Raw genomic sequence first — 14,127 nt, forward strand, 5'->3', positions numbered from 1 at the left:
GCATTAATCCTCTGCAGGGCCTCCTGGAGTACGTACGAGTCTTCTGATGTTGCTACTTTCTTGTAGACAACCGTGTCATCTGCAAATAGCCTCACGGAGCTACCGATGTTGTCAACTAAGTCATTTATGTATATTGTAAACAATAAAGGTCCTATCACGCTTCCCTGCGGTACTCCCGAAATTACCTCTACATCTGCAGATTTTGAACCGTTAAGAATGACATGTTGTGTTCTTTCTTCTAGGAAATCCTGAATCCAATCACAAACCTGGTCCGATATTCCGTAAGCTCGTATTTTTTTCACTAAACGTAAGTGCGGAACCGTATCAAATGCCTTCCTGAAGTCCAGGAATACGGCATCAATCTGCTCGCCAGTGTCTACGGCACTGTGAATTTCTTGGGCAAATAGGGCGAGCTGAGTTTCACATGATCTCTGTTTGCGGAATCCATGTTGGTTATGATGAAGGATATTTGTATTATCTAAGAACGTCATAATACGAGAACACAAAACATGTTCCATTATTCTACAACAGATTGACGTAAGCGAAATAGGCCTATAATTATTCGCATCTGATTTATGACCCTTCTTGAAAATGGGAACGACCTGCGCTTTCTTCCAGTCGCTAGGTACTTTACGTTCTTCCAGCGATCTACGATAAATTGCTGATAGAAAGGGGGCAAGTTCTTTAGCATAATCACTGTAGAATCTTAAGGGTATCTCGTCTGGTCCGGATGCTTTTCCGCTACTAAGTGATAGCAGTTGTTTTTCAATTCCGATATCGTTTATTTCAATATTTTCCATTTTGGCGTCCGTGCGACGGCTGAAGTCAGGGACCGTGTTACGATTTTCCGCAGTGAAACAGTTTCGGAACACTGAATTCAGTATTTCTGCCTTTCTTCGGTCGTCCTCTGTTTCGGTGCCATCGTGGTCAACGAGTGACTGAATAGGGGATTTAGATCCGCTTACCGATTTTACATATGACCAAAACTTTTTAGGGTTCTTGTTTAGATTGTTTGCCAATGTTTTATGTTCGAATTCGTTGAATGCTTCTCTCATTGCTCTCTTTACGCTCTTTTTCGCTTCGTTCAGCTTTTCCTTATCAGCTATGATTCGACTACTCTTAAACCTATGATGAAGCTTTCTTTGTTTCCGTAGTACCTTTCGTACATGATTGTTATACCACGGTGGATCTTTCCCCTCGCTTTGGACCTTAGTCGGTACGAACTTATCTAAGGCGTACTGGACGATTTTTCTGAATTTTTTCCATTTTTGTTCCACATCCTCTTCCTCAGAAATGAACGTTTGATGGTGGTCACTCAGATATTCTGCGATTTGTGCCCTATCACTCTTGTTAAGCAAATATATTTTCCTTCCTTTCTTGGCATTTCTTATTACACTTGTAGTCATTGATGCAACCACTGACTTATGATCACTGATACCCTCTTCTACATTCACGGAGTCGAAAAGTTCCGGTCTATTTGTTGCTATGAGGTCTAAAACGTTAGCTTCACGAGTTGGTTCTCTAACTATCTGCTCGAAGTAATTCTCGGACAAGGCAGTCAGGATAATGTCACAAGAGTCTCTGTCCCTGGCTCCAGTTCTGATTGTGTGACTATCCCATTCTATACCTGGTAGATTGAAGTCTCCCCCTATTACAATAGTATGATCACGAAACTTCTTCACGACGTTCTGCAGGTTCTCTCTGAGGCGCTCAACTACTACGGTTGCTGATGCAGGTGGTCTATAGAAGCATCCGACTATCATATCTGACCCACCTTTGATACTTAACTTAACCCAGATTATTTCACATTCGCATTCGCTAATAACTTCACTGGATATTATTGAATTCTTTACTGCTATAAATACTCCTCCACCATTGGCGTTTATCCTATCCTTGCGGTATATATTCCATTCTGTGTCTAGGATTTCGTTACTGTTCACTTCCGGTTTTAACCAACTTTCCGTTCCTAATACTATATGCGCACTATTTCCTTCAATAAGAGATACTAATTCAGGAACCTTGCCCTGGATACTCCTGCAGTTTACCAATATTACGTTAACTTTTCCTGTTTTTGGTCTCTGAGGACGGACGTTCTTTATCAACGATGATAATGTCCTCTCTGGTAAGCCGTCAGGTATTTTATCGTTTCGCCCAAGGGGGGGTCCCTCTAACCTAAAAAACCCCCGTGTGCACGCCACACGTACTCTGCTACCCTAGTAGCTGCTCACCATTTTTCATGTCAACAATCACTGTCGAGGTGAAAGAAGCAATAAGTCACAGATAAAAACCCTAGGACTGATCGGGGATCAAACCAGAGGTTTTTGGTTTTGTAGTCTGGTACTTACACACTGAGCCACACACTACTCAACACTAAGGACTAAAAGGAAATGCGACAAAACAGTCCCATACTCCAGACTCAAGAATTGTATCTCATCAGAGAAATAATTTAAAAAATCTGAAGCCCTTGGGTGGCGGAAGATTCATTATGATATGTGTAGGATTAACAATGTAGGTAAAGCAAAAGTTCAACAGACTGTCATTATATCTTAAATACAACAAGATTAAAACATTGTGGATGGCACCTAAGTAGGATTTGGGTGATAGCACTTAGTCAGGCACGAGTCTGGCATGTATTGTGCACAAAAATTTAACTGTCACTGTGGTTCATGTCCTTAGTTGAAAGTTATCTAGTTTGCAGAAGGTTGTGCTATTACCTAGTTACCAGATTCTAAAGTACCTGCACTTCACAGCATTAATTTGTGTGTTGCTTCCCTTTATTGTGTTTCATGTTACTTTTGGCAGTTACTTGTGTTTTTGCTAATCTGCTGTTGAAACAACTATAGCTTTGAAATAACTAAATTAGATGCCACATTTTCAATGCCCTAGAAGTTGTACTCGATGATTCTGATCCAAAAGGACAAGTGGATTTTTCTGATACTAATCCAGATTTCTATGCAGCTGAGTGCTCAGGAAAGTAACAAAGAGGAATAATGTATTCTCTAAATGAACATTTGCAAAATTATTTTGTTAGTAAACTACGTTATATTGGACTATGGGTAGGAAAATGACAATGTAGAGTATTTTGAGCTGCCACCATAACTGCCTACGAGACTGTAGTCAGCAGATGAGATACTTGGATGGTGTGCAGCTGATGACCCTCTTCTTATGGACCCTTTTCAGAAAATTGCCAGTGCAAAGGCATCACTTGACTTGAATTGACTTGTGCACAGATGAATTATTTCTCACATATACACCAATGGAGAGAAAAAAAGAAGAAGAAGAAGAAGAAGAAGAAGAAGTTAAAAATCAGTAGGCTGAATCAATAACAGTCCAGCAAAGAAGATAAAATAAGTCAAACTCCAACCGTGTTTGGGGAAAGAGCAGATGGCAAAATTTGACGATAATTACTTGTTTCTCATGGCAATATTTCGAAAGTGCCTTGTGAAGAAGGTAAAAATCAGTGACTATTGGTCAAAAGCATCAGTACTTCATAATCCCTTTCCTGCAAGTAATGCATATTGAGAAAGATTCAAAGAAATTTTATCAAAGTTGCACCACAATAAAAATGAGATGTCAGGGTTGCCACAAGTATCCCCAAGTGAAATTCCCTGATATTTCCCTGGTTTCCAGACAAGTTTTTGGATTTTTCCCTGACAAAGGTAAGTTAAGACGTAAGTTAACTATCTGTCTTTGCTGATATGGTACAAGAAACAATAGTCATTACGACCACTGATGTTATTTTATCTCAATAAAACAAAACACATTTGGCGACAAACATACGGATTTCCTTGGAGTCGCAAGACAGATTTAAAATACCTTCACTGATTTCAGAAATAACCTAAAAAAAAGTAGGCTCTTGAAAGAAGTGTATAAGGCTGGGAAGAAATGTCCAAACCAAGACTGTAAGTGACTGCCAATAAAATGTCGATTCTACTATGTTCTTTATTGTCGGTTATTACCCACTGTGTTATATCTATTACTTTTGCAGTAGCCACCTGAAAGGTCGCGGGAGGCGCACATCGGCACGGCGCATCACGGACAATAGTTGCTGCAAGTAAAGTCCCGTCCACCAGAGGGCACGCAAGAATTCGGCCGCGCCCTCTGCCGGCGGAACGACGACTCAGGCAGCACGGGCCATGCCCAGTAAGTTTGACATCGGGCATGCCTAGCAGACAGTTCCCGGTCTACACTATGTGAAGTGTGACGGACAACGTGAATCGTGTTAATACACAATTGGCGATGAGTAGGGTCGTTCTTTCGCGTATTGCGTCATTGTTCCAGTTTCGCAGCTTATCCACGGCATGGAGGATTTAGTGCGGGTTTTGGCCAAGCAGCAGAATGAGCTCATGGCAGCCATAACACAGGCGCTTCCGATGTTGCCCTCCACGCAGTCTACTCCAGCGCCGTTCCCTCCTCCCTTTCCCCAGTATGAAGAGAGGCGGAGGATTGGGACGCATATGAACATCGCCTTCGGTGGCATTTCCAGGCATTTCATGTTGCCGATGCAAAGGTATGTTGTGCTCTTTTCTTGTCTTGGATATCTCCCTCACTGTATCAATTTTTGCGGCAGCTAGCGCCGTTGCAGGAGTCCTCGTCCTTGTTTTCTGACGCATTGTGTTCATTGCTGTCTTCATATTATCACCGCCGCACTCATGTTGTGGGGGCTAGGGTTTAGTTCTACCAATGCAAGAAACACAAGAAACAGCCCCATCAGTCTTACCAGGCGTGGGCGTTGGAAGCGTGGTGCAACGTCGCGGCGGTTCAGGGCGACGTGGCCGCGTCCCCGTCCACTGCGTCCAGGGTGGACAACGTGAGAGCGGTACAATCCAGCTGTTACAACCGCTCCCGCACGGCGTGTAAACAGAGTTCCAGCCGCCGGCCCATTACCGTCCTGTGCGTCGTGCTATATACATCATGATCGGTCAGAGTGCCCGCAGCATTTGGCCGTTTGTCGCAAATGTAATAAAAAAGGACACATTGCTAAAGTTTGCTACTCAGCCTCAAAAGAATCAAAAGAATCAGGTACAGAGGACACCGACGTTGACATCCAGGAAGTTTCATCGGGCCAGGCTCCCGACGCATCGCCACACAACCTCTTTATCGAGGTGTCGGTTCGGTCGTGCCGACTACAACTGCAAGTAGATACGGGCGTGGCAGTTTCCTTGTTGAATGCACAAACTTACTCCGACCTTGGGTCGCCCCCGTTGGCGCCAGTTTACCGGCGTCTCCGCGGTTATGGTAAACAGGTCTTTCTCCTACTGGGTCAATTCACTACCGACATTACTTACAAATCAGTCACTCGGCCTCTTACTTTTATTGTTGCCAGTGATGCGAGTTCCGCTAACCTTTTTGGATTGGATGCCTTTCTAGCTTTCGGTTTTTCTATCGTAGACACCATACAGTTGGTCTCCGAAGACGTTCCCTATCAATCATTGGAATCTTTCACCTCTGACTTCAAGGATATCTTTGAGGAGGGTCTGGGGCGGGTTTCAGACTTTGAAGCTCACTTAACGTTGAAGGCGTCGGCTCGCCCGCATTTTCTACGCCCTCATGTAAAAGCAGAGCTGGACCGGCTGACAGCCCTCGGGGTCATTCTTCCCATTTCTTCTAGTCAGAGGGCTTTGCCCCTCGTTATTGTCAGGAAACCCTCAGGAAAATTACGTCTTTGTGGCGATTTCAAGGCCACCATTAATTCCAAATTGGTGGTGGACACCTATCCCTTGCCTCGTTCTGATGAATTGTTCTCCGACGTGGCGGGAGGCCAATATTTTTCGAAAATTGATCTTTCTGAGGCTTATCCTCAGATACCACTTGATGAGGACTCCAAACGGCTGGCGGTCATCAACACCCCATTTGGCCTTTACCAATAACAGCAGTTGGCCTTCGGAATATCCAGTGTCCCAACGATATTTCAGCGTTATCTTGAGCACGTCATGTCGACAATCCCTCATTGGATTAATTACCTGGACGACATAATTGTCACAGGCCACAACATGAAGGAACACTTGCACAACCTTCGAACCCTCTTTCTCAAATTCAGGTCTGTGGGCCTGCGTTGCAACCTGCATAAGTCAAACTTCTTCCAACCATCCATTGAGTATGTGGACTACACCATCTCTCGGCATGGCGTCCAGCTGCTAGGAAGTTTGGTCCAAGGTATCATCGACCTTCCGCGGTCCGCTTCGCTGAAGGAGTTACAAGCTTTTTTTGGCAAGATTGCCTATTACCACCGGTTCATTCCCAGGGCTTCCACCATAGCCCCCCCTCTGTACTGCCTTCTGCCCAAGGGTGTTCCTTTTGATTGGCCGCCTGCATGTGAGCGAGCGTTCACCTTGTTGAAGGGCCTCCTCACGTCAGCGCCTTGTTTGGCTACTTTTGACCCCCAATAAGCCGTTGGTCCTGGCTACAGATGCTTCGCAGTATGGGGTGGAGGTGGTCCTGGCCCATCGCAACGCGGATGGCTCCGAGCAGCCACTGGCGTTTGCGTCTAAAACTCTTAGTCCCGCACAGGCCCATTACTCCCAGGTGGAAAAAGAGGCTTTGGCTATTATCTACGCTGTTACCCAGTTTCACCCTTTCTTGTATGGCACGAAATTTCAGTTAATCACTGACCATAAGCCATTAATATCGTTATTTAGCTCCACCTCTCAGATTCCGGATAGGGCGGCCCACAGACTGCAGCGCTGGGCCTTGTTCCACTCTAAGTACCTTTATGACATTCATTTTTGCCATACCGGACAGCATGCCAATGCCGATGCTCTTTCCCGTCTTCCGGTGGGCCCAGATCCTAAGTTCGATCGGGAGGAGATTACGTGTTTTCCTTTGGATGTGGCGTCCCGCCAAGCGATTCATGGCTTCCTGATCACTAGTTCTAGAGTCGCCAGGGAAACGGCAGTTGACCTGGTTCTCCGGCAAGTAGTTCACCTCGTTCAGCAGGGGTGGTCGTCCCGACCTCCAGGCCGGGCCTCGGACCCTCTTTGTAATTATTTTGTTCTACGAGACCGCCTCTCAGTCTTGGAAGGAGTTCTCCTTCTGGTTACCGATGATACAGCTCTTCGCATGGTTGTTCCTGCAGGTTTGCGAAGGGAGGTCCTCACATTATTACATGGGGGGGGCACTGGGGTGTTTCCTGTACTAAAACCTTGGCTCACAGACACGTGTACTGGCCCGGTATTGACAGAGAAATTGAGCACTTGGTGGCCGCCTGTTCCCAGTGTACGAGCCAACAGGCGTCTCCCAGGTCAGCGTTCTCTTCATGGCCGCCTGCAACCCAGGCATGGGAACGTGTCCACATAGATTTTGCAGGCCCGTTTCTCAATGGCTTTTGGCTCATTGTCATTGATGCTTATTCCCGATTCCCATACGTGGTTCGCTGCTCCTCAACCACTTCAGAAGTTGCAATCCAGGCACTCGCAAAAATCTTTTCTGTGGAAGGTCTGCCAGTCACCCTGGTATCGGACAATGGACCTCAGTTTATTTCGCAGACCTTCCAGGAATTTTGTAGGCGCTTCGGTATTCGGCACGTTTGTTCTCCCATCTTTCATCCACAATCGAATGGGGAAGCCAAGCGCATGGTGCGCACATTTAAGACGCAGATGAAAAAGTATGTGCACGAATTTCCTGCGGAGGAGGCGTTGACGTTTTTCCTGACAGCATACCAGACCACATCGATGGGAGAACGCAGCCCCGCAGAGCTCCTCCACGGGCACCAACCTAGAACTCTGCTGCACCTCCTCTGGCCTGGTCCTTGCCAGTCTTCGCAAAACAGGGTACCTGGCTTTCCACCGGGTATGTCGGTCTGGGCACGTGCACACATGACCACTGTCTAAGGCCGCTGCATTTATAGTCACTGAGAACCAGATCCAAACAAATCACTCCTCATGCCTTTCATCGGTAGCTGCTAGGCTAGCAACAAGAAGTGGTGGCAGCACTGACTGCAAGCTGAGGGGATCAACAGAAAGGGGAGAAGCAGCAAGAATGAGTGAGTAGGGAAGCGGCACACGTACACAGCTGCACCCAGCCAGCGACAATGCACAATACCTCAGTAAACAAACCATTTCATCTACTGAGACAAAAACGAGATTTTTCCAGTGTTTTTCTTTTCTTTCTTTTTTTCCAAATTTCACTGACATTTCCCTGATGTGTTTGAAATTCCCTGGAGGAATTAGTAAGAAATAACTCCCTCATCTGAGAACATGCTTTAAATTTTATATTCATACATAACTGAAAACTTTCTCAGAGAATGTTCTTTTGCTCTGAGAACCTTCTCAGGAGAATTTTCTCATTTTTATTCATTCACTCCTATATCAAGAGGAATTGCATAATGGCAAGTGGATCTGCAAACTTGAAAAGTGCATCTACGGGTTGCATCAGCCCGGCAGCAGAAGGTGGAATGAAACACTCCACAAGTTCCTGCACAAACAAGGAATGCTGTAATCAGTAGCTGACACATGCATTTACTATAACCTACACCATGAACTCATAGCAACTGTATATGCAGATGACATAATGTTGTATGGTGAGAAAAGTGAAGTAGAGAAAATGAAATATCCTAGGCACTGGATTTGATATAAGAGACCTTGGAGTAGCGCGACATGTACAGTCAATTCAAGTTATGACACTAGATGGAACAGAGATTTTAGACCAAACAACATGTGCAAAAGGAATTCCAAATGGAAAACTGCAACTCTGTGGGAACTCCTCTTGTCATGAAAGTAAAGATATAAAATGTGTCTGATGAAGGCAAGCTCACGGAACAGGCTGCATCAGAATACAGAAATACAATTGGAAATCTTCAATACTTGGCAACAGGTACAAGGCCAGATTTAGCATATCAAGCGATTTATTTACACCAGTTCAGCAGCAATCTGAGGAGCCCAGACCTGCTGTCACAAGATTATTTTCACGGAACATTACATGATGCACTCACTTTCCACAAGACCAGTATGAAAATCGAACACAAGAGTCTTGACTCATGTGACAACATAGTGAGATTCGATAATAAAAGAGGAAGCTGAGAGTAGAATGAATAACAACAGTTTTAATAGAGACCACGGGTACACGCTACATAGAGGGTGGGAGCGGGCTTTGGATGCTAAAATGAAGCAATAACGGATGCTTAACACTTGTGGGGAGGCAGGAGCAGCAGTCTCAAATGTGTCACCCGCCCCTCGCGCCACCTGACGTCACTTGGTCCTGCGGCTGGCCGCAGCTGCTATGATCTGTCCAACTCACCTTCCACACCCACATCATTTTGGCCATCTCTGGTGCTAGTGACCATAATCATGACTATATAAGCAGAAAATCATGCCAGCCCCGCCAGTCAGTAGTTTTACTTCTGACAAAAGTGGCAGAGAGAGCCATCAAAAGCTCAAAAATTTTATTCGAATTGATTCGGCTTGAAATACCAACAAGATTTTATTCAGACATGCTGCCATGAAAGACTCCCAGGCATACTTTTAACTACTAAAAAATGGTGTCCACTGCAAATTCAGGTGAGACATAAATTCTGAGTGTCAAATGTGTGATGAAATATCAGTTCCAAATAATCTGTATAGAATTACAATATGACAGTAATAACTTACTGTTTTTGTGACAACCGTAAATATTTATTTAGGGTAATCTACATAGAGTCAGCCACACTCACCAGCCAAAAAATGATTTCTGTTTTCCAAATGGCTACACTGTGGACCAATTGATGCCCAATCAATTGCTTCAACACAAACGGATAGTGATGACAGTGATGATCTGCTAGAATGATAGATATGGAACTGTAGACTATTTCAAAACCTACTTATTTCAATGAGAAAAGTGTTTTGTGTTTCACTTTCTAATATGGGTAGTGAAACAAATTTCTGTGCAGCAGAGAACCTCTTCTTGGACAAATGAAGCATACTAGATTCGAACCTAGTCTATGATATCAGGACAATTCTTTAGAATCACCATGCTAACTGCTAACTGAGAATAATTTGGAGACTGTTTTGTTTTTGTCAAATTTTTAATTTTTTAGCTGGTAATATTCATGGCAGTGTTGACAAAGTTTTGTATGTCAATTTTAATTATGAAGTACATGATGTTATAAAAATAAACAGCTCTGTGATATTTCACTCAGAGACTGATAGTCATTACAAAGGCTGGTAGTTACTTTGTTCTTCCGTGAAACTTTTAACCATCTGCAAAATATTACTGTTTCTTATTCTTTTCATGGCTAAATTAATTAAACATATTACTGTAAAAATTGGAGTCCTGCTTTCGGAAGGGATACTGAGTCTGGCCTGGTTTCTAAATTTTGACCGTTGTTAATAGTTTCATAATTACTGTTAAGCGAGACATACATACCCCACTGGACTCAAGGAAGGATAAATGTTTCCCTAAACTCATCCCTCCACGAGTCTAGTGAGACGTATATGTCCCACTTAATTAACTTTTTTACTAGGAATTAGGATCTGCAATAAGAAGAAAGTAAGTGCTGTGTCATGCAAACAAGACACAGCCAGGAAAAAAACGCCACAGGCGCAAAGATGCAAGCTGGTGTCAGTGCCATAGAGACTCGCCACTTCTGTGAGTTCCACCAGTGTTACGGGCAGCACTGAAGCTGAAGATATCACCTTCGCCTCGGCCAACTGCCGACCAAGTACAATATGCCAATGACTGGACAACAATGCACAAAAGCCTACTCAAAAGACAGAACAGCAGCTCTCGCTCACTTGGTTATAGATCATCATCCATGGCTGACTTAGACAGGGAACATCATTTAGTGAACTCTTAGACGTGAAGAGACAGTTGTTGTAAATTACATTTGCTATGTACTTTGAAGTTTAGCTACGATTATTAGCACTTAGCCATTGTAGACCCTTTTTGTGTTGTATTACAAGCAGTGTTGCAGACTTTATTATTCAATGAGTCACAAGGACAAGTAAAACTTTTAACTCATTTGTGTGACTTTGTTACTAATTTGTTGGAGTGTTGTAGAACCTGTGTTGTCCTATCCTGATACCTCACTCCGGGGCATATCAATGTAATAGTGGCAGGAAAAATTGTCTTGGTGGTGTACTGCACCAGAAGCTGTTTCACGTACTCACAAACTCGGCCTACAGTAACAACAGTGGCAACTCAGCTCTCACAGCAGTAGCGACGAGGCCTTTACAAATCTGGCGATAAGGATTTACAAAAGTAAGTATACTTATTATATTAAGCAAATTAATTTATTTACAGCTTAACATTTTTATGAAATTTTTCAAAACATGATTGACAACATAGTAGTACTCTGCAGTGGCTACATATGAAATTAGTCCTTATCTCTTGCTTCCGAGTTCTGTATCACCCCTTTGTGCTCTTTGCTGGAAAATGTTTTCCAACTGCATATAAGTGCAGATCATCACCCATACAAAAGTGTGTGTATCTGCAATAAAATGGCAAGATGAGCCAGTTACAGTTTGTTAACTGCCCACCACCCAAAAGATATAAGATTCATCACAAGAATTATTGAGATGGGACAACTTCAGCTATATCCTGCCCGGTATCCGTAACAGACTACACATCTATCACAGGATCTGTAGACCACGTCCGACCAGCAGAGAGAAAGATAATTATGCTATTGGTTGTTGGTCACTCAACTGGTCACATCATTTTCCTTATGCTGCAACAGTAAACAGTTTCATAAGGTGGAACTGTAATAATGGGGGGAAATGTGACCAACTTTCTTTTCACCTTGCTCTTGTACGGCAGTTTTGGGAGAAATGTAAAGAGAAGGGGAAGGCAAATATTCATCACAAAAAAGAAACCAAGAATTTGTGGAGTTTTCCATTTCATATCAAGTCAAGGGAAGTAAAATAAGATTATCGCACCAAATAAAATATAAATGTAAAAGTTTAGACACAAATATGAACAAAAGGTACAAATAGAAATTCTCTACACACACTGGTCGTAAGGCAAAATTACTGAACAAATTTACACGTGTTTATTAATACAAATGTGCACACCTCGCTATATTTCTAATAGACAATATAAAAAAAGACAATAAATACCTTTGCTGAGTTATCTATTGCAAACAGGAAAAAAATTACATTAAACCGATAAAACACAATGCAGACAATGAAGAACTGAAACAATCAATTGATATCTTGTGCATTAGGTAACAAACAGTTGATACATTCAATGCTAGATCACAGCACCACACAGATGTGGGACTCTCATATTCCTGCGAGCTCTGGGAAATAAATTTGTAGGTGGGACACATATGTCCTGCTGGTTGTGAAAGGGTTACGACAAGCTTCTTTTCTCTTATGGAGCATAATAATTGTTTTATCCCTGATCTGTTTGTATGTCCAATGTATGTTTATAACAGATCCTCACTTGCGCTTGCATAATCAATACATATTATAAAAGTGTATGCCTGTTTGTATGTTGCATATCTGTTCCTAAACCACTAGTTCCATTTCAGCCAAACTTGGGAGGGAGGGAGGGAGGGAGGGACTAACAGAACTGGAATAAATACACATTCATGCAACACCAGGTACTCAGCTAATCTCAAATCGATTTATGCTTTCTTACTTTGGTGAGCAGTTGTAACATTGCAAGTTGGGGTGATGCTCCGTGGGACGAGACAGCATATCACATCATGTGCATTTTCTCATGTAACTATAGATTCAGGATGGCTGTTTTGCCATTGTAGTGTTCATTGTGTGTGAAATGAAGAAGAAGAAACAATTACTACTTGATGAAAGCATACTATGAGTGCTGAAAACGTGTTGTCCCCATCTCAAGGAGGAAAAAGTTGAAAACTGGACATTGCACAGAATAGCAACATTTGTATGGCCACACTTCCACCTACTAGAAATGGTGTTCACTGCAAATACAGGTGAGAGACAAATTTAGTGCATCAAATTTGTGATGAAATATGTTCCAGATAAGCTAGATAGAATTACAATTTAACAGTAATAGTGATATGTTGCGCATACAGGACTTTTTGAGAGAGGATTAATAGAAGAAACAGTACATCCATACAAAGCATGTCTCAGCACTGCCAGTTAGTTGGAGAAAAATGAGCTAGGGCACACCATGCTGGACTAAGATAAGCAGCAAACTGTCATCACTGTAAAGCAGTCTCTGTCTATTTTGACACAGAAGACATCACACACTAGCCCTGCTTCACACACACCAACACCAATCTAACTACATATTTTCTCACTGCACTAAGAGTAAAATGAAAACTTAACTGCTTTGTAAAAGAAGGAAAAAACATAAAAATTAAAAATTTACCTGTGTGTGTCTCCAATAAATGTCAAAGGCTGGTCACCGTTTGCTCTCCACTTGATTTCTGGCACCGCAGTCACATCTGAACTCTCAGCAGCACAATCAAGAATAGCTGTACCGTTCAAAACGACAACTGTGTCCTTTGGCTCTATTGTTAAACGAAGATCCGCTGCAAAAAAGAAAAACAATCTGGACACATTTTCATGTTGATGCACACTTTATTTCCTGCAGTTCCTTTATTAAAGAACCCAAATCAGGCAAGTTTATTGCTCTCACTACTCATATCTAATACTAGATTGTCTTATTAAACTGCTTAATATTTTACCAATCAAGGTTTTAACTTATCAGTTACTTCTTGGTTCTGAACTTTCTCTCCCTCAAATCACAGTAATATAGTGCATGATGATAGCGCCAAGACATAAGCTCACTGTTGTTCCAGTGAATGAAGGAAAAGACATCATATTACTCTAACACTGTATGTTTTGTCTTATGAGTCTGCAAAACTATAGTATCAGCATCACTGAATTTTTAAATCTCACCTATGATAACAATGGTGCTATATATACTTATTTTAAATGCCTGCACTGATGAGACAAAACAATATGACCAATGTTCACTGCAAGATTGAATGCCACTTGGTGGCACTGTGGGTACATAATGTGATAAATAAAGTATATACGCAGAGCAGAGACAAATGGGGAATCATTCTAGCAATGGTACCAGCTGAAAATGGGGAAGTTCACAGACACAAGCAATTTTGGCTGTTATGGTTTGGCATTTAAGAAGGAGCATTTCTTAAACAGTGAATCATTGGCAGTTCGCATGCTACTGTTGTGCGTATATATGAAGTGTGGTTGAAGTAAGGTGAAATCT

The 14,127-nt window shown here is 42.6% G+C and overlaps 1 protein-coding gene across 1 annotated transcript in view; it reads right to left on the reverse strand.

Moving 5' to 3' along the window:
- LOC124554758 (neogenin) overlaps positions 1-14,127 on the reverse strand; it is a 247,122-nt gene that overhangs the window by 198,253 nt on the left and 34,742 nt on the right. Inside the window, exon 2 of the mRNA XM_047128409.1 lies at positions 13,261-13,423. Within this exon, the coding sequence (XP_046984365.1) occupies positions 13,261-13,423 (163 nt within the window). The remainder of the gene's footprint in view (positions 1-13,260; positions 13,424-14,127) is intronic.

The sequence above is a fragment of the Schistocerca americana genome, chromosome X, assembly GCF_021461395.2.
Source record: "Schistocerca americana isolate TAMUIC-IGC-003095 chromosome X, iqSchAmer2.1, whole genome shotgun sequence".
NCBI lineage: Eukaryota > Metazoa > Arthropoda > Insecta > Orthoptera > Acrididae > Schistocerca > Schistocerca americana.